We start from the raw sequence: 21065 nt of genomic DNA on the forward strand, positions 1-21065 counted from the left end.
CCCCCTAGCATAGCCGTTAACACCTCCCCTCAGCCAGCCCCATGACTCCTCACACAGGAAGTTGTCTGCTTCCCGGCATGCTCCCCGGGCCTCCTGCCCCGGAAGAGCAAGCCACAGTGTCCAGAGGCTCAATGAGGCAAGCTGAGTCATTCAAAGAAAACAAAGGCCATTCTGGTTACACTCATGCCCTGGGAAGGTGTTTCTTCTTCTTCCCTCCCACACCCCACAGACTCCCACCCAGGTGCAAATCACAAAGCTAAAAAGCCAAGTCTTTGAAGAAAGCAGCTTTTGGTGGGTTTGTTTTCTTTAGACTCCTTTAGGATTACAAGCAAAGATGCACTGGAACCCACCCCTACCTCAAGAGAGTCCACTGCTAAGTTTTCAATGTGAGCATTTTGTAGGCAAATGCTACAGATCAGGTCCTGGCAGTTTTACTGATTGTTTAGACTTGTTAAAAGTAATGGAGAAAATGTCAATAATGCAGCCTGCTAATAATAGCTAGCATTTATTTAGCACTTTAAAGTTTACAAAGTGCTTCGTATATGCTGTTTCATTCGGTCCTCACAACAACCGTGTGGGATAGAGGATACTATTACAGATAAAGAAACTAAGGCTCCATGAGGATTAAGTGTCTTGCTCAGCATCACACGGCTGGTATCTGAGGCTCATTTTGAAATCAGGTCTCAAAGTCCACCACTGTCCCAATTGCATCAACCAGGCTGATGAGAATGGGGAGGATATAGGGACGACGGATGGGCAAAAGATTGGGCAGGAGCTTAGGAGCTTCTAAGAGCTAAAGATGTAGGGCAAACCCCAGCAGGCAAGAGAAAAAGCATCACATCTTATATAAGGTAAATAAACTTCCATCCCAGCAAACAACACTTCCAAGGTTTGGTCTCCCTACATGTCAGAGGTGACAGTATAGAAACAGATGTGCCTGACTAGATGAAAAATACTGCATGGGTCTGAACATCAGCCACCAAGTGGTTAGGGGTGAGGAGTGGGGGGCAATAATGGGTTCTGACACAAAAACTACCATTTGAATGTAAGCTCCTTGAGGCCAGAGGCTGGTTTTGCTTTTGCTTTGTATGTCCAGCATTTAGCAAAGTGATTATCACATAGTTAGCACTTAATATTTGTTGATTTTTAAAACTTTATTATGAAAACTGGATGACTGAAGAGGAGGGCAAGTGACCATATATCTAGTCTATGACTGCCACAATCAGGTAGCATCAACAATTTCACAGACGCTAAAGGACAAAAATAAGAGTTTGATGGTAGCTAAGCTCCACCTTTTAATATAAGGGGACTAGAGCTAAGGTAGAAGAGAGTCAAAGTATAGTTATAGGCTGCACTCTGCTTTTATATAAGCTAGTTTTGCCAGGGGGTGAGGGAGGAAAGAATGAAAAAGCATCGCCTATTCCATAATTTTTTTTAAATTTTTAATTTAAAATTTAAAGAAAACAGACCTCGAAAAAAATTTAATAACCAAGCCGAAAATATTAAACAGTGTATGGGTAGAAGAATACAGGCAGATTCTAAAAGTAGTAGAAAATAATGCTAGATAGGGAGTATCGGCTTGGAGAACCAAATAGAGGATGCGATAATAGTTTACACTTATGTGATATTTTATCATATACATAACAAATTCATTGTTACTTCTTCATTTACTTCAGTTATTATCTTCATTTGATCCTCATACAAATCCTTTCAAGACAGTAGATGACAAAATTGAGATTCAGGGTCACAGTAGTAGTAAGTGAAATTGCCAGGCTTCAAACCTGTATGTTTTGACTCCAAGTACAGCGTTCCTTGCACTATGCCATATTATGGTAGAAAATGGGCATCTTGATAAAATGACCTCCTTCAACTAATGGGTAAGCCTGGGGAGAGGCAAAAATAGGTTGATGATGCAGTACGCCCATGAAATTTCTCATTTTTGTAATTAGCGTTAACACCACAAAGTCTGCAGGATCTACTCAGGGTATGAACCAATACCCTGAGGTAGGAAATCAGCTAGTTAGAGGGATAAAATAAAAGCTGTCCAATTACTGCCTATTTGAGTTGTAAAAAATATTCCTGTATTGCTATTTTTTATCTTACAGGATGTCCTGAAAGTTGTAGTGAAGTTTTAAACTATTAAAGTAGCAGAACAGTAGTTTTAGCCTACAGGTAATTTAAATTCTGTCCATTGATGATTTAACAATCATCAAACACTAATTACCATGAATTAATGGTAATGGGAAGCTTTATGTAAAAATCTCACCTGTTTGGTCTGGCAACATGAAAAGAAATGGCAGAATTGATGAAGGAGAAGAAGTAGATGGAGGAGGAAAAGAAGGAGAGGGGTGGAGAAGAGGAAAGGAAAGGAGAAGGGGAGAGGGATGAAGAAGAAGTAGAAATGATGTATAGAGATACCAAGAAGGAAAAACCATAAAGTCAAGGTCTAGAATGATCCTGAAAAAGTCATCTCCTCCTGCCCCCTTCAATACATACACTTCAGTGAATCTGTGATCTCATCCATGTTCACATTTCCTCCATTGTGTCAACCAAAATTCATTCCCACCTTCTCATCCCATGAGATCCATATTTGTCCACCAATCCTCAAAAGGAGATCTAGCCAATATGCTGGAGGCCTTCCTCCAAGTCCTTTTACATTTCCTGGGTATCATCAGTTCAGCCACTGGGCTGTTATCCCTGATTCTCGCTACATGACTATCCTATCTCCCTTTCCAATAATACATTTTGTAGGGAAACATCCCTTACACCACTTCTTCTGCACAAAGCCCATTACTGGAAATACACAGTAACCTATTCGTATCTACTATCCATATCCCCATCGTACTTAGGGTCTAGAAAGATAGCAAAGACATTGTTTGCTTGAAGAAGGTTCTGACAGGTTTACCTATTCACGTAGAATTAATAGGGAATTTTTTTCTTGGTATTGCAGCTCCTTTTCTTTCCTTTTAAAATGTCCCTGCCAAAATATCTCACCACCAACTATGTTATTTTACTATGTCTGTGTGTTAACACTCTGAAATACGTAAGAACTCAGATCAACACTATGACCAACTATGATTCAAAAGGTGCAATGAAGGAGGTCACTATCCACCCCTTGACAGAGATGTGACAGACTCAAGACACCAAATGAGGTCCACGTTTTGGGTAATGGCTGATATGGGAACTTGCTTTGACTATGCATATTTGTTACAAAAGTTTTGCTGTTGTTTTTTAAAGTGAGAGGTGAAGAAAAGGACAGATTGGGATAGCGTAAACAAAAAAAGAAAGAAAAGTTTATTGAAGCACCTTTTTAAAAAATCAGAGAGGGACAGCTAGCTGGCATAGTAAGTAGAGAACAGTCCCTCTGGAGTCAGGAGGACCTGAGGTCAAATCTGGCCTCAAACACTTGACACACTTACTAGCTGTTTGACCTTGGGCAAGTCACTTAACCCCAATTGCCCTGCCTTCCCCACTCCAAAAAAAAATAAATTAAAAATAAAATAAATTTTTAAAAATCAAGGAAAAGAACAGAATGCCAGAAAGAATCACAGACAAGCCAAACGGCTTTGAAAACTGTAAGTTGAATTTATTATCTATTTTAAAAGAAAAATCAGCTGTGCATTAACAGAGATCCACAATTTTCAATACCGCTTTTCTTTTCTTTTCTATTGTATATATGGAAATATCCATTTGATTTTGTGTTTGTTAAACTTAGAACAAAAATAAATTTTTTTAAAGATATGGCTATACTACCAAGTTTAAATCTTTTCAATGTTATCCAACTGTGTTCCATATCATATATTTAAGTGCTGATTGATTGCCCCTTCAACTCTCTTATTTCTGTCCACCTAATTATCTTTTCCTCTTTCCTAAGCTATAATCAAGCAAGATCTTTTTCTCATAGATGCCTTTGGCCACTGCCTCGGGAAAGGATGAAAAAGTCTGGAACAGAGACATTGCTAGAGATAAAGCCTTCCCTTTACCTGGAAGACATTGTGTTCTAGGCTGAAAGCTAATATTAGACAGAGGACTAAGAAGCTTAGCTTACAGTGATTTGGTCACTACAAATTGTGTGACTTTGTAGAAGTCTTTTAACCCATGCCTATTTTCCAGCTTATAAACCATCTTTGACAAGTTTATATAATGTCCAATGGCAACCAACAGATAGCTTAGCATACAAGTCTTATATATTTTTTAAGTTATCTATCTCTTAAGGTTGCCATGAGGAAATAAACTCTTCAGAAATGTAAAGTGCAATTTTAATTTACACAAAGGAGAACTGGACTCTATAATAGAGTGAAATGCAACCTCAAAGGCTCCTGTTCGACAAGGTGTTTCCCAACCATGTTTGTATGATACAAGATGGACAGGTGCAACTACAGAGATAACTTATGTTCAGCATACTTTGATTACCATTGTAAGAAGGGATATTATGGTATCTTGTTTTGCTCCCACAGAAGTTATTGGGAAATAATCAATAGTTGCAGGGAAGCTCACGACAATGGGCATCCTGGTGTCAGGGAGCCTAGAAAGGCTAGGCTGGGACAATCATTTCAAGCCTGAGAGATCATGCCTTGGTCGAGTATCCTCACTACCATGCCTACATAATCTGCAAAAGAAATGTAGGGAAATGAAGAATGTAAACTAACCCTAACTCAGACAAGGAGGGTAGAACTGGTTAACCTTACTCCTGCTTGTGTATCAGTGTGGGTGTTCCCAGTGAGCACTGCACTCACTTTCTCCCAAGAAGTGAAATAAACGCCTTCCTCTGCCCACTCCACTTCTGAGTTCTTTGGGTGAGCGTGGGCTATCATATGGATCTTCCTAAGGTTATGCAACCAGGAAAAGAATGATCTATGGAAGCACATCTTGGGCTGACTTCCTGATCCTGCCTAGGGAGCCCTGTCATCCCCACAGCTGTGTTTCTCACACCATTATCAAGTGAGACTTCAAATAGGGAGACCTATGCTCCTTCACCAGTTATTAGGGTTGAGTGAAAGCTCAAAATACAAATGGAAAAGTAGTTTCTCCAGAGCCCTCCATATCCCCCAGTTTACAGATATCATTGTGCTAATGATTATTATTAATTTCTTTTATTATGGGTAAAAGCAACATAGTAGACAGAGGGCTGGGCTTGGCATTAGAAATACTTAGGTTTAAAACCTGCTTCTGATGCTTAGTAACTATGTGACCTGGGGGAAGTCACTGAGTTCTACATATCTCTGGCAAATCCTTAGGACTTAGTCACTCACTCATGGAGGGGGTGAAATCTGTGTTGTTGGAGGGAATTTCCACAACAAGAGATCCTTATGCTGGCTAAATCTTAGATCCATGTAAAATTAGCATATGTGTTCTCTGAAGCTCAGAAAAAGGACTCCATGGACAATGTTCATTGAGGTAGGTAGAGTGCTTCTTTTGAAGGCTTCATCTCTCCTCCAACTTTGTAATTTTAAAATTTTTATTTTTATTGCTATATTTTGTTTTACATCATTTTCATTTTGGAACATATCTCTTCCCCAGCAAGCTGTCCCTTATAATAGAGACAGAAACAGAAGGAGAGAGGAAGAAGGAGGGAGGGAGAAGAGGAAAGAGAGAAAGACAGAGAAAGAGGCAGGAAGATGGAGACAGACCAGAGAGAGAGAGAGAGAGAGAGAGAACACAATCAGTTATGTCTTGCCACACATGCAATATTACATACCCAGAATCTGCTACCACTTCTGAACAAGAAAATTCTTCCATTTCTTTCTGTTCTTCTATATTTCCCAGACATAAGTTACAAGGGGAACAAAGAGGAAACCATCCATGACCCCTACTTTGTTTAAGGTAAAGAAGGATCAAGGTTGATACTTTTTTTCTCCCTACAACTTGGGGGTTTTCAAACTAAACAGTGTCTTTCTCCATGGAACTTAACACACCACTTTGGACTCACATGAAATAGCTGCTGGTGAGTGAGAAACATGTACTGTGAGCCCCTTTGAGGCGATCATGAAACATACTACATAAATAATAAACAGAATGGGATTTAAACTTTTTATTGATAAACCATGGTTTTCTATTGAATAATAAAGGTAATTATTTTAATTTGGTCATTAATAATGCACAGTTTGAAGAGGAGGAGGAATAGCGTGAAATGCAAACATTTAAAATTAAAACAAATAGAATGACCTTACTAAATACATCACAATTTTGTCCTTAGAGGGAAAAACATTTAATCTTATTTTAACAGTACTCTGTGTAAGCAAAAAGATTTCCCAAAGTAAAGTAGGGAAGAGTTATCATTAATGAAACCTTTCAAAGCTTCTAAAGGAAACTCAAGCAAGAGACCACTGTTTTCATTTTCTTCCTTCACCTCAAGGGCATACAGGGCAAATACAAGAGTCCAAAGGTCTGAAGAGTCAGACAAGAGCCACATCCTATGGAAATTACAGAAGATAATCTATAGGGAGGATAGGATGTGAAACTGCCCCCTCTGGATTCAGTATGCCTGATAGGATGATGGTAACTCTAATCCTCATAACAAACTCAATCACACAGTCAGAATGACCATCTTTAAATAGAAAGTAACACATACCTCAATGTCATTCCTAAAAAATATAAATTACACACCCATGCACACATATGCACCTTATAACCTAACACAAAAATGCTCTTTTAAAATGGAAGTCAGAAAGAGCCTAGGAAACATTGCTTTCCTGCATATTAAGATGGTTGAAATGAAAATGATAACCTATTTCATGGCACGATATGACATCACAGAGGACACATCACAGTACCCTTTTATGTAGCATGTCATTGTAATACAGTTGAGGAAATAGTAGTCAAAAGTTCAAATTCACTAGCTAATGTTTTGGAGTGGTTGATGGAATTACATGCCTTTTTCCTCATTTCTGATGGCCCAGAGAGAATAATTCAGCTAGTATATTTCCAATATGAAACAAGCCAGTTTATTCTCTTATTCACATATTGTATTTTAATTTGCATTATAGTTATATTGACCATGCTTTGATACGGAATAGATGAGTGCTTTGGGAAGTTATTAAAAGTATGCTACGCTTTCCTGTTATTTTAAAAATAAATTCAAAGAAAATACCGGACAAGCCCTGCCTGTCTGCTAAACAGAAGCCAAAGCCAAAAGGAGAAAACGTTTTGAAGTTCAACTGAAAATTAAATCATTTACTATAAATGTTACAAAGAGGCACTACACAATGAAATGATGTATACTAAAGCACACAGTACTGGCACAGGCATTATGGCATAGTGGATCTCCTCCTAGACCTGGAGTCTGGAGACCTTAGTTCAAAACACAAGGCGGAAACTTTTACTAGCTGCGTGTCCTTCAGAAAGTCCTATCCTCTCGGAGCCCCTATCTTGCCATCTATAAAATGAAGTCTAGACCATCTGAATTTTCATTTGCAGTGACCACTACACTATTAGATCCTTGATAATAGACAATATTTGTCTTCATATTCCCAACCCCAGAATAGTGCCTAGAACATTGTGGGTGCTTAATATATACTTGAGTTAAGTCTGAGCTCTAAATCTATGATCTTAAGATGCTTCTTACACTCCTTGACTCACAGGGTGATTGTGAGATAAGACTCTGTGAACCTTGAAGTATTATAGACATTTGAGTTCTGGATACAAATAGCAGCTATTTTTAGTTTGGGGATGAATTAAGCATGTATTGCTAAGCTAAATCTGACCTGGAAACAATTTATTTTTCAAAGATTTCCTGCTATAGATCAATAAAACAGGGAAGGAAAAAAGCTAAAGGTGTTTTCCAGAATTAGTCTGGTCTATGTGATAGTATCAGAAGACTGGGTACATTATCTGAATGATTTTACATTATTAGCCCGTGATAGTTTTTAGAAAGAATTGTAGTGGTGGTAAGCGGTGGTAGTTTATGTATGGTCATTGTTCAGTTGTTGCAGACTCTCCATGACCCCACTTTGGGGTTTTCTTGACAAGATACTGGACTGGTTTGCCACTTCCTTCTCCAGCTCATCTCATAGATTCCGAAATGAGGCAAACAGGGTTAAGTGACTTGCCCAGGGTCACACAGCTAGTAAGTGTCTGAAGCCAGATTTGAACTCAGGAATGAGTCTTCCTGATTCTAAACCCAGTGCTCTATCCACTCTGCCACCTAGCTACCCCTCAAAAGAACTAGACCTTAATTTTTTTTAAAATCCTGTCAGTGTGGCAGGGGTGGTATTATTTATGTGGATTTAAGACAAAACATAAAGAATTAATTTGATTTAGCTAGGAAAGCTGACATACATTGTCATTGTTACCAAAAGTAATTAATATGTTATTTCCTATATTTGGACTGAGGTTTTGTTCTTTTAGAGTTTAGGGGCAGGGTTCTTCTTAAAGAGTAAGAGTTAAACATAATTTGTAAACTACCAAAAAGAATATTAACCCACAGCCAGATGCATACCAGGATTCCATGCAAGCAGACTATTTCTCAATCTATCCTTAGGAAGCAGCTTGGTACTGTGGAAAGAGAGCTGGCTCCAGAGTCAGAGGACCAGGGTTCAAAGTCCCTTAACCAATTCACTTCACTTTCCTGGGTCTCAGATTCCTTCCTCTATAAAATGAGAAGTTTCGACAAGGAAGATTCTGAGGTCCCACACTTATCTGATAGTGCCTACCATTAAGAAAACTTAAAATGAAACTTTTTAAATTATTTCTAATTATACTTGTGGAAAAAGAACTGCTAAAATGAAGAAATCCCAAAGTAAAGGTTCTCTCTTATTTATTCCTAAACTGTGCCAATTAGTGCTTCTAAGGTTCCTAAAGTATGGTCCAAAGTCCTTTGGCAATCCATGATAGCCTTCTGGTAGACCAGGAGACCACTGATGGGTTCAAAATGTGAGGATGGGATTTATTACTCTTGGGGAATTACCCTGTTCACACACAGAAGAATAAAAGAGAAGACAATTTAAGGTTAATTTAAAAATACCTGAAAACCTAAATGTCATAGCTTCATAAGACTTAGGTAATTTATCCCTTAATATTCATTAATCATGGTATACATATAACTTCTCCCTTCCCACCTCCAGGAATATCAATAGCTCCTGCTATTAACCAATACTACTATCATATCCCTATTATACCTGAGGTTTCATAATGGTCACTAATCCTAAAACTACCCCCCATCTTAGGCAGGAAGTACCCTAAGAGAGGCCTAGTATGAAAAAATGAAGTGAGAGGACTCAAGCTCATTCACAAAGCTGAGCTGCGTCATTGTGTCTTGGCTGTTTATACCTCACTTTCAGCAGCATTATACCAGCTGATGAAATCTACGATTAATTAAAAGAGAGATACCACTCACACAGAATGGACTCTACAGAGAGTATCATCAGCTGACTTTTATAAATGAAAAAGCAGAGTACAGAAAAGTTACCAACATCTCACTTGATAGCATGAGTTGGGAGGGGCAAGAACATAGTCTTGATTTTTCCGGTTCCAAGTTTCCATATACACAACATTGGAACCCCACATTAGTAATTTTTGACAATGGGACCTCAAAATAATATGTTTAAGCAAGTAGAATTAAGTATAAAGCCATTCTGGGATTGCATCTAAGGGGCTTTTTGCTGAAGCAGCCTTATTCTAAGGCAGTTTCATCGAAAAGGAAAAAGCATTGCTCAGAGGAAGGAACAGTGGACCAAGAGTCAGGAGATCTGGACTAACTCCTGGCTCTACCACTTACTAATGACCTTGGACAAGTCCCCTAACTCCTCAGGTTCAGTAAAGTCACTTAACTACTCTATACTTACATCATTCTTGAGTGGAATTCTAAGTGACTATAAAATGAGCTTACTGCTACTTGCTCTTACTCCCTCCCCAGGGTTGTTGTGAGAAAAGCACTCTGTAAACTATAAAAGTGCTAAATAAATGTGTTATATTGTTATTACAAGGTGCTCCTATGATACAGAATGTCAAGTGCCCTTCCATACTTGATAAGAGTTGTTTTAGGTGAGTACCAATTCATTGGCAGATATCATCCCATCCTTGAAAAAAAAATTACTGGATTGAATGGGTTACCTGCTCTCTTTCTGGGCCACTGCATAAGAACCTATTCCCTACACATACGTCGTATGCATTCAAATATTAATGATAACTGCACATAGACAATTCCCGGATTCCTAAGATACAATATTTGACTCTTGAAATCAAAACTGCCATAAACAATAAGAGACTATATGTAAGAATTAACCCAAAAGACCTTAGTTATATATTTGTTTTCCTTCCTATGATTTCAGGTCAGCAACTTGTCTATAGTTTATAGTCTTAAAAGAGGGACTTGAGACACTGAGAATGTGTGTATTTTGCCCATGTTCATAGCTGGTATGCGTCAGAGGCAGGATCTGAACCCCAAGTCTTCCTGATTCTGTCTACACTGTCAGTCTTCTCCATATTAATTGCCTAATCTCATGGGAACAGGTACATCCTTACTTTGGACCAGTTGTCTGTCTTCTAGTTGTACACCAAACCCCAAATTTCTGCCCAGAAGCACACATTGATCAGTGTAGTGCTAAAATATTCACCATAATTTCGATAAGAAATTTAGAACACATCCTTGGTCTGTTTCCTCCACCCAGGGAGGAAACCAAAACCAACCCCTAAAAACCAAATCATGGCCTTCAGGTCAAGTTTCATCCAGTGTACACTAAATCTGTTTTCCACTGGAACAGCCTCACGCCCTCATACCTGAATTATAATGGAATCTGAGAGAACAAGGAAAGAAAGGAGGAAATTATTAGAATTGGGGAAACTAGGAGAGTTTAGGGGAAGAGAACCAATCCAGTTAATTTTTATTTCACTACCTCAGGGTCTGAAAAGAACCAAATTCATAAAAGATGGAAAGGGCATGTTAAGGCTATGAGAATAAGTGTGGAGTCCAAACAAGTTCCTCCTTGCATTTTCCTTCATTCCCAGTTTTCAAAAGGACTCCACTCAGAAAAGCATTTTTCTTCTTGGAGAAAAGGCAGCTCCCTTCATTCCAGTACTAACAGTAATGTACAGCTGTTTTCAGTAAGAATCTATGTTTCATTTATCAAATATGATAAATAAATAAAGTCCTCATAACAAAATATTCTTAGCAATGGAGGGAGTTATGCCTTACACACCACCCAAACACATATTGGGAGGGAAAAGATGGGTAGGAGCAGGGAAGTAAGTCACGCTGAGATTATTTTCCAAATCGATTAGATTCAAGGTTCCTCTTAAAAACTGAGATGGGAGGGAAGAAAATATCAATGAAGCTAACATTGATATTTGTTCATTTTCACCCATGGAGATAATTCTATTTAAACACAGTCAGAAGATGAATTAAACTATGAATACAAACCATCCATGGAAATCTCAATGTACCCCTCACAAAATAAAAGATCACAGCCAAATTTGCAAGGAGAAGTGAAACAAGAAGCACCAAAAGGAAACTACTGTAAAGTACTGAAATAATCTTGGGGAGCTGTTCTTGCAAAGGCTGCAGTCTTGTTCTCCGTTACACAGGTCACAGGGGGACACATCCAGCATCACTTTGGAGTTGTAACTTCTGACTGCCTGTCTCCCTGTTCAAAGAAAAGAATTTTTATTTTGTTTTTATTTATATTTATTTTTTATTTTTATTTATTTTGAAAGAAATCAGCACTTTGCCAGGATGCAATAGCATTTCCTACAATTTTCTGAATTTTTTAGAAGTTCATATTTTAAATCTCTCTCTTCTCTCTCTCTCTCTTTTCTCCTCTCTCTCTGTCTCTCTCTGTCTCTGTCTCTCTCTGTCTCTCTGTTTCTCTCTCTGTCTCTCTCTCTGTCTCTCTCTCTCTCTCTCTCTCTCTCTCTCTCTCTCTCTGTATTTAATTATTTGCTTTGACAAGAAACCACTGAAACATTACATTGCTCAGAGAGGGACAAGTCCAAACTCTTAGCCAAAGTAAGAGAGTGTTTCCAATCAAATTCACTACCAGAAATTGGCTAACATTTAAAAATAAGTTGGAGATGTAGATTGCAATTGCAAACACAACATAATTATGTTGCTGGAAGAAGAAAGACTTAAACTATAATTTGTTGAACTCCTTGGAGAGCATTTAGTTTAAATTAATATTGTCTATGCATACTGCACACACATGTATGTCTTCATATATATGTGTGTATGATCATATTTATTTATAACAAATGTATTTCTTTTTATATTTATTATTAAATATTAGATGTTTATTAATTATTTTGATATTTATTATGTGTTGTATATTTAATAATATATAATTATATAAATTATAAATTATTTATTTCTTAATTGTTACTATTAAATATTTTTATTTATAAGACATATTATTTATTTATAATCATATTTATTTACTTCACAAAATGAATGGCTTTTAAAAAAAGACAAAGGATTATTTTGAAAGAAAGCTTCCCTGAGGACAGGGACTTTTTCATTTTTGTCTTTGTCTCCCCCAATGATTAGCATTATATTAGGTGCTTAATAAATGCTTATTAAGACTGATTAACCTCCATTGACCCAGGTTTCTTCATCTTCCACTAGATATATGATCCTACAACCCTGGGTTCTCAAAGTTTGTGCTGGCAAATTTCAAACTCTATTCCTCTCCCAGACCAGAAGGGCTGAAAGTTTAGCCCTAGCAACAATAGTATTTGCCATCCCAGAACCTGCCCATGTTTACAGAACCTCATTGTCAGAAGTTTCAATGAAATGTTTTGGTCCACAGGAACTCATTTTAATAAATTTTTAAATATACTGTGTAAAATATATAGATAGAAATATTTTGTTAATATCTCTATAAAGATATTTATATAAATATATATATATATATCTAATTAAATATAGAGTAGTTGTGAACTGCATCTGTGGACTAAGTACCCAAAAAGATAAAATAATGGATCCTTGAAATGTAAGATTATTTGGATGAATGTGCATTATTATCAGGACTTGCCACACCATCTTCTCCTATCTATCCCAGAGTCTTACCCTCACTCTTAAAAAAATATGTAAATGTTCAAAAATGTGATAGAGAAGACCAACTACTTCCCAAATCTGGAAAACTAAGAAAAGACAAAAGAAACTCACCTACTTTCATATCAGGAATAACCAGTAGCATGACTTTCTTAGTTTCATGCTAACATTATCAAGTTCTACAAATGAATTAAACTTATTTTGAAATACAATTCTTTGCAAATGACCTACCAGATATACGAGGTATTCCAAAAGTCTTAGTGTGTAGCTTAGTGAAGAGCTTTCAAAGATTTTTTTAAATGAGTTTTAAGCTTTAATAGTTTTTAAGCTCTAAGCACTAAAAACTGCACTAAGACTTTTGGGACACTCTGTAAATGGGAATTTGTTGCAAAATGTGAGGTCCAAGAATTTAATCTAAGGACAAATCTCAGGATAAACCTTTTGCTCTGTAACTAAGTTCAGATCAGACACAGATGCCATTATTGACTAATATCATATAAAATCCAGGCACTAATTTTTTTTAATTGACAGCATCTATAAAAGCACAATGGGCTTGAGTTATTTCCAACATGAAACCTGTTTTTCTCAGCACACTATTCCCACCTAAACATAACACATTGGCACCAAGCCAATGAAATTTGTTATTCTAGAAAAAAATATGAATTACAATTGTTGGGATCTTAAGCAAGACAACCTTTTGTCCTCTAAATGTTCTAACCATCCAAGTTCTGAAACCAAATCCATTTTTATAGGTGCAAAGATTCAATGGAATGCCAAATGAATCTATCTATAAGATGGATAACATTCTTCTTATAAAAAGAATTCCCATTGTAAAATAAGAAACATGAAATAGCTACTTGAAATATGAGCCAAAAAAATGTGGAAACTGAATTTTAACTGGAGTTCATATTTTTAATTTTTTCTTTGTCAACATAATTTTGGGCATTTAAGTTCAAAGTCTAAAACAATGTTTAAGCAAAAATAACACTTTCAAATTTGGTATCATTATTCATACACAAAATAGTATTATGTTCTGTTATTTATAAATAATTAGCAAATCTCTTCACTTAAGTGGGGGCTTTGCCACCCATCAATTGAACAGGTTATGCAGTCACTTTCAAAAAATGTAACTGCTTAAGTTCTGAACAACTATACTCTAGACAGCAAAATTAACACTTACTTGGTTCATAATAATCCACTATAGATACTGAGGCATCTTGGGTATTTGATACTTTGAAGTTTCTCACAGCAGGAATATCTACACAAAACTGTGTTTCATTTACCTTGAAAAAAATAGGAGCAAAGTTTAAAAGAGTACAACGTGTATGTATTTGTATGTGCAATGAACAACCTTAGAATCTCTAGTCTGGGGGCAATTATGAATCTTCTATGGCCTCTGTAATAATGAGGATCCTATTAGGCATGGAAGATCAATGTCCTCATCAATTTAAAAATTGGGAGGCAGCTTAGAGATCATATTACAGTTGAGGAAACCCTGAAAAATTAAGTGATTTATGCACTAATTATTAGCATGACTAGGATTGGAACCCAAGTTTTTTGGATCACAGTTTGATGGCCCCATTGATTAAGGCATGCTGACTCCCAATTCTTTCCATAACTGAGTTAGTCTCTGCTCCCGAAAGACTTGTGAGAGTGCAAGTCAACTACTTCTCTCCTTCAAGAGTTCTACAATGCCCCATAGAAACTCCTCTGAAATACTAGTGTAAGGATGCTACCTTTACTTCAATTAATGTGATCACAGAAAACCTCAAACACCCACAAATGAATCAATCCATCAATATAAATGATATGTTAAAGGATTTTCCTAGGATCTCACCATAAGGTATAATTAGGTTATTATTCAATTTGAGAGGATACAATTTTAGCAACTGGATGAAGGCAGATGAAAGAACACAGGAAACAACTTATGATTGGCTGAAAGAATAAGAAACACCACTAGGCCTATATATGAAAATAGTAAACAGTTAAGCAATGAACCAGTATGGGACTTGAGGATTAAAGTTCCAGAGTTGGAGCCAAACCTCTAACAGGGAAGCAATCTTGAAGGAATTGGAAAGAGTTTCTTTTTATCAATTATCCTACACTTCTGCCATTGATGATATAACTGGGAAAGACTGGATCAATATAAGACAGTGTACCCAGATGAGGGTCAGAGAGATTAAACCAGGAGACAGCACATCAGCAGGGAGCAGAGTGACACATCAAGGACAGAGGGTTCAGAAAGACAGTAAGCAGGGAAGGGTGGTCCAAGGAACACAACCCTTTGCACCACAGAAGAATATTATGGATTCCAGAAAGGACTTTCAGGCCATAAAGTGCTGAGAGATGTGTTATATCTTTGCTACATATGTATCTTACATGTATGCCTCACTAAAACTGTTTGAGCCCGATTTTCCCATGGATCTATATGTATCTGTGGCAGAGTGTGCCCAGGCTTTTTTTTGGGGGGGTGCAGTTTGTACCAACTGTTCTTGCTATGACACCCTAGTAAATGCCTTTTCTAAAACCTAATTAATCTATTGGCTGATTGTTAATGGGAAGCGTACTTGTGGGGGCTCATGAGGGATAATTATAGAAACAAAGACCCTCAGAGTTACCCCTGGAATCCTGAGAGAGAAGTAGTCAGCCAACCTTTTGCGAACTTCAACCCAAGAATTTTTTTAAGTTAATTTATTTTTAGTTTTCAACATTCACTTTCATACGTTGTAAATTTTCTCCCCTCTTTCCTATCCCCCTCCCCAAAATGGCTTGTAATCCAATATAGGCCCTACATGTACATTCCTATTAAACATATTTTCACATTAGTCATGTTTGTATAGAAGAATTAGAGCAAATGGGAGTAACCATGAGAAAGAAAAACATAAAACAAAACATAAAAAAAGAAATTAGTCTGCTTCGATCTTCATTCCCACTCCATATTTCTTTTTCTGGATGTGGATGGAATTTTCCATCATGAGTCTTTTGGAATTGTTTTATGTCCTTGCATTGCTGAGAAGAGCTAAGTCTATCAAAGTCAGTCATCATACAATGTGGCTGTAACTGTGTATAATGTTCTGTCAACCCAAGAATATTTAGGCAAATTGGAAGAGCAGCTTCAGAGGGAATGCCATATAAGTTAACTATGGATCCCCCAAGACCATCTCTAAATCAATAGCTCTGTAACATTCTCAGTAACTTTCAGACAATTATAGGGTCAAAGAGGATCATCCCAATATTTTGCAACTCTCAAATCATCCCTGACAATGAAGTGTGCACATCGGTATATCTAGTAGCATAAAACTTAATCAGATTTTAGATATCCATTGGGTACTGGAGAACTTTTGACTACAACTAAAAGGCAGTTCTCAGGAATAGACCTGTCCTAAATACCACATCTGGGACAGTTTTCTTTTGTGATGGCTCAATTGGAGGGGGTCAATCAAGGTCAGGGGAATGAAGCAAAGATCACTCAACTGCAACATTTTTTTTGTTTACAGACACAGTGTCTCCAGGCACCTCAAATGCCATATGATCCAGGAAGCTGTGAATAGGACCAGTAAAAGTTTCAGAAACTACCAGCCAAATGGCAGCTCCCATATCAGTAATGCCTAAAATAGCCACTGCTTATTATCAGTACCTCAAGCTCCAGTTCACCTTGAAAACTTTGAGAATACAGTTTTCTAAGCACCCAAAATAAGACTGATCCCAGTATATCCAAATGATTTCTAGGCAAGTAAAGAAGCATCCAAAATTTCAGTCTTTTCTGCATAAGAATTACTACCACTTCCCTCCCTCTCCTCACCACCCCATTCCCACCAAAAGATGGCAAGGTAACAACAGAGCTGCCAAACTGATTTTTTTTTAAAAAATTCAAATGCTACATTATTATATTTATTTGCCACAAAAAACATTAACCATAATTGACAGAAATAGCATAGAATAATGGAAATGGCCCTGGATTTGAAGTCATAAGATTCACACGACCACGAAAACATTTATAGGTGATTAGACAAGGAAGCAGAACCAGGAGAACAATTTATACAACACCAATATTGTAAAGACAAACCACTTTGAGAGACTGAAGAATTCTAACCCTACCCACCTCTTGACATCAGTTCAACACAGAATGAGATGTATATTTTTGGTCATGGATAATATAGGAATTTGTTTTTCTTTAACTATTTATTTTATGTGTATGTGTATATGTATGTATATGCATGCGCATATGAATATATATACATATATAGTCTTACAGTTTATATGTTATATCTATGTTACATGGGGGATTTTCCTTTTTCCCCAGGAAGAAGGAACAAAGATAAAATAAATGGTTGTTAATTTTAAAAAATTAAAATTATAGCTGATTTTTTTCATTTTCACATTATCCTATTAAAGGTTCCTAAATCTTTCCTATATCAGGGGTTTCCAAATGTGATCTGGGAACCACTGGTGATCACTAAGAGTCCTATAATAAACCCACTAACTGATCTCTTGAAAGTCATATTATCATAACATCCATAATCTTGCTTCTTGGGTGTATATTAATAATTACTTTGCAGAGCCTGCATTGTTAGTCTCATCAAAATCTTTGCCTTAATTCCATTCAAGTTTTTGTTTGGCTGATTTGGGTCTTTCCAGTAGATATAGAAAGCCAAGTGGTTCTTATTATCTTTTGGTAGTATGGTACTATGGAAAGCATGTTGGAGCAGGACTCAGACGACCTAGGATCAAATCCCAAATCTGCTGCTTACTATCTGTGTGACAATGGGAAGTCGCTTAACCTGCATTTCTAGTTCTTCATCTTTAAGATGAAGGGGTTATATCAGATCATCTCTAAGATTCCCTCCAGCTCCAAATTTATGATCCTATGAACCATGGGCCTATAAAAGCCCACCAAGCACAAAAACAAATAACCTAAATAATGTGCTAAAAAGCCTTGTTGAAAGTTGTACTATATTAAACATGACAAGATACTAGATGTTTATATACACTAAATTTATGTTTTCTACTTACAGAGTCTAAATATAGGTTGACTTGGCCATGATCATTCTCTACTTTCTTAATTGTGTCACTCAGTAGAATTGCTTCTGGAGGCATTTCAAAGCCACTCAGTAAGTTAACTTCCATCAGAGCCATGCCACTCTTGGATGGTCCCCGAAACCTAAAAGTAAAAAGTGAGGAGAAGAAGAAAGGAGGGAAGGAAGGAAGGAAGGAAGGAAGGAAGGAAGGAAGGAAGGAAGGAAGGAAGGAAGGGAAGGAAGGAAGGAAGGAAGGAAGGAAGGAAGGGAAGGAAGGAAGCAAGGAAGCAAGGAAGGAAAGAAGGAAGAAAGGAAGGAAGGAAGGAAGGAAGGAAGGAAAGGAATTAATGTGAAAGGGGAGAACAAAACTTCATGAAAGACCGAATATGCTAACAGAAGTTTACCAGACATATAACACAAAATGCAACATTTATTTAGAAATTAAAAGTTCATTATGCTAATTATTTTTATTCAGATCTCAAATAAGAATTTGTATGGAGAAACATTTATACATTAATTTCTTTAAATATTTTTGTTAAAACCCAAAAAAGACAAAACATCAAATAATTTTTCTTTTATGAACCTCTTTCAAAATTAAAAAAAAAAGATTATATAAAAATCCCCAGTGCATAAGAAGGTAAGCTACATGGGGCTCTATATATGGAAGGATGCAATCTACTTTATTTCAAAAAGGAGTCTTTTTTTAGTTCCCATGATTTTAAAGCAAGTTTCATTTTTTTTGTTTTCTCAGGAGAAAATGGCATGACTTCTCAGCTGAAAGCCAGGACCCAAAGTGGAAACAGCTCTTTCTTGCTCTCTCAGGGCAGTCCCAATGCCAAACCCTTAGCACTCTTTTAACCATCTAGTTTTGGAAAAAAGATGTCTTAGCAGGGAGAGATTTTCTTTTTGTTCCCCTGAATATTTTAGAGTTCACTTTGTGCTTTCTTTGGCCAATTTGGTGGATTACATACCTTGGAAAGTTTTATTGCCTTGCATTGTTCTTTGAACTGCTTTACAAAATACCCCTATCCACCTTTCCCCTCCCCAGCCCCCCAAAATCTAAGTAACAACAAAACTTCTGCCTCCTAGAGAATGTTTTTCCCCTAAAATGAATAGGCGGCAGGAGCTACTTGCTTGGAATATAGAAGTAACCAGAATGATCATGGAAAAGAGTATGTTTCCAATGTGCATAGTACGACAATTATTCAATTAGTTTCAAATACTATTTATTTATAGTTACTGATGGCCAAAAAAAAGAAGAAGAAAAAGGAAGGCTGGGCAGAGAACACTTGCTTTTCAAAGCAGTGATATTAAGCCTGGCAGTCTGGCTGATTGAAAAGCAATACAGCACAACTGCTGACTTCAGCTGGCTCAGAAACGAGAAGCAACTGAAACCATCTGTTGGGTCCTCCACACAGCCAAAATAGATGCAATTGAAAATAAATCACTGAAATGGACCTTGGGGCAATTCTATCTGAGCAATTATCATAGATGAGGGTAATGGCCAAATTGTTTAAAATATATTAAATATTACATCTAAAGGTAACTTGGTGACCTCATCTTTCTGCTACCTAAGAAGTGAAAGCCAACTTATCCCCAGGATAAGCTAGAACCTTACTATAATACTATTCAACAGAAAGCAGAAAGCAGAATAATGTAGTGGTCTTTAACCTGGGATCCATGAGATACACAGATAGATTTCAGGGAGATTGGGAATTTGAATAGGATATGTGTGTGTATACACATACATATATATCCTTATTTTCACTAACCTTTGATTCCTCTTGTAATCCTAATATGTATTTTATTTTATGTATTTATAAGCATTCTGAGAAAGGGATCCATAGGCTTTACCAGACCACCAAAGGAATCTATATCACAATATTATGAATCCCTGGAAGAAGGTAAAGTTGCCTTGGACCCCTATTCAATAAGACTTAGTAATTGAAAGATCAAATAAACTTATAAGATACATCAACCAACCCCATCCACTGACCTATCCCAAGTCAGTATTACTGCCCTAGTGTTAAATGAGTACATGCTTGAGATTTTCCACAGAGATTTAGTTGCATACAGTGTGGTAGAAAGGAAAGAGTACTTGTTTTAGAGTCAGAAGACATGGGCACAAATCCCAAGCTTTTTACTTACTACCTGCATAAAAACAAGGTGTGGCCTTACAAGGGTGTGGCCTAGGTCATCTCTAACATCCTTTCCAGGTCATGGCTGAATAGTTTTGGATCTAAGTCGACTTTTCAACCACCACTGAACACACCCTAATAAAATTCCCCTTCTAAATTTCCTCCATCACCTCTTAAATATTCCCACCTGATTTCTAAAAAATTATTCCTGGTAATAAAGCCCATGGAATAGAAACAATGGTGAGGTCCCATTATGATGGGACAGAGAATCCTTTCACATTCAGAAAGGGTTGCTGGGCTTCAATATTTTTGTCAGCAGATTAGGGAACCACAAAAAGAGATTCTCACAATTCCCTGTTTCTCCCACCCCTTCCTGTCAGACCTAAGGTATGGGTAGATTTAGGATCCTCCCTGAATTATGCCCCTTACTTGAGGGTATACGATTACTGGACTTTGAAGTCATTGTCTTCCCATCCTCTAGGTGGATCTCATATATTTCCAACTGGAAGAAACCTCAAAGTTCATCTACCAAGGGTTTTAAATGTGGGGTGTGTAAATTTATTTTTTTTAATTCTGATAACTATATTTCAATAAAATTAGTTTTCTGTGTAATCACATGTGTTTTATTTTATGTATTTAAAAAAAATTCTGAAAAGGAGCCCATAGGCATCACCAGACTGCCAAAGGGGACCATGATAGAGAAAAAGATAGAAGAAATGTAAAGGAAGAACTACATCATTTAAAGTTGAGGAAATTAAAGCCCAGGTGAAGTGACTTACTCAATAATTATAGTTAACATTTATACAGTGATTCCAAGGCTTGCATAGTGCTTTACCTATGTACTTGTGAAGAGAAAAGAAGGAAGGAAGGAAGGAAGGAAGGAAGGAAGGAAGGAAGGAAGGAAGGAAGGAAGGAAGGAAGGAAGGA

The 21065-nt window shown here is 37.0% G+C and overlaps 1 protein-coding gene across 3 annotated transcripts in view; it reads right to left on the minus strand.

Moving 5' to 3' along the window:
- Window positions 1–5492: 5492 nt before the first annotated feature.
- Window positions 5493–21065, minus strand: part of CD109 (CD109 molecule) — a 170645-nt gene continuing 155072 nt past the window's right edge. For 2 of the 3 annotated variants that reach the window (XM_036766847.1, XM_036766845.1), the window contains 3 exons: window positions 17996–18143; window positions 14163–14265; window positions 8117–11579 (listed from right to left, as the gene is read on the minus strand). In XM_036766847.1, the coding sequence (XP_036622742.1) occupies window positions 11398–11579; window positions 14163–14265; window positions 17996–18143 (433 nt within the window). In that variant the 3' untranslated portion in view covers window positions 8117–11397. Of the gene's footprint in view, window positions 5531–8116; window positions 11580–14162; window positions 14266–17995; window positions 18144–21065 lie in introns of those variants that run through there. The other variant, XM_036766846.1, reaches the window with a different exon arrangement.

Source organism: Trichosurus vulpecula, chromosome 7 (genome assembly GCF_011100635.1).
Source record: "Trichosurus vulpecula isolate mTriVul1 chromosome 7, mTriVul1.pri, whole genome shotgun sequence".
Classification (NCBI taxonomy): Eukaryota; Metazoa; Chordata; class Mammalia; order Diprotodontia; family Phalangeridae; genus Trichosurus; species Trichosurus vulpecula.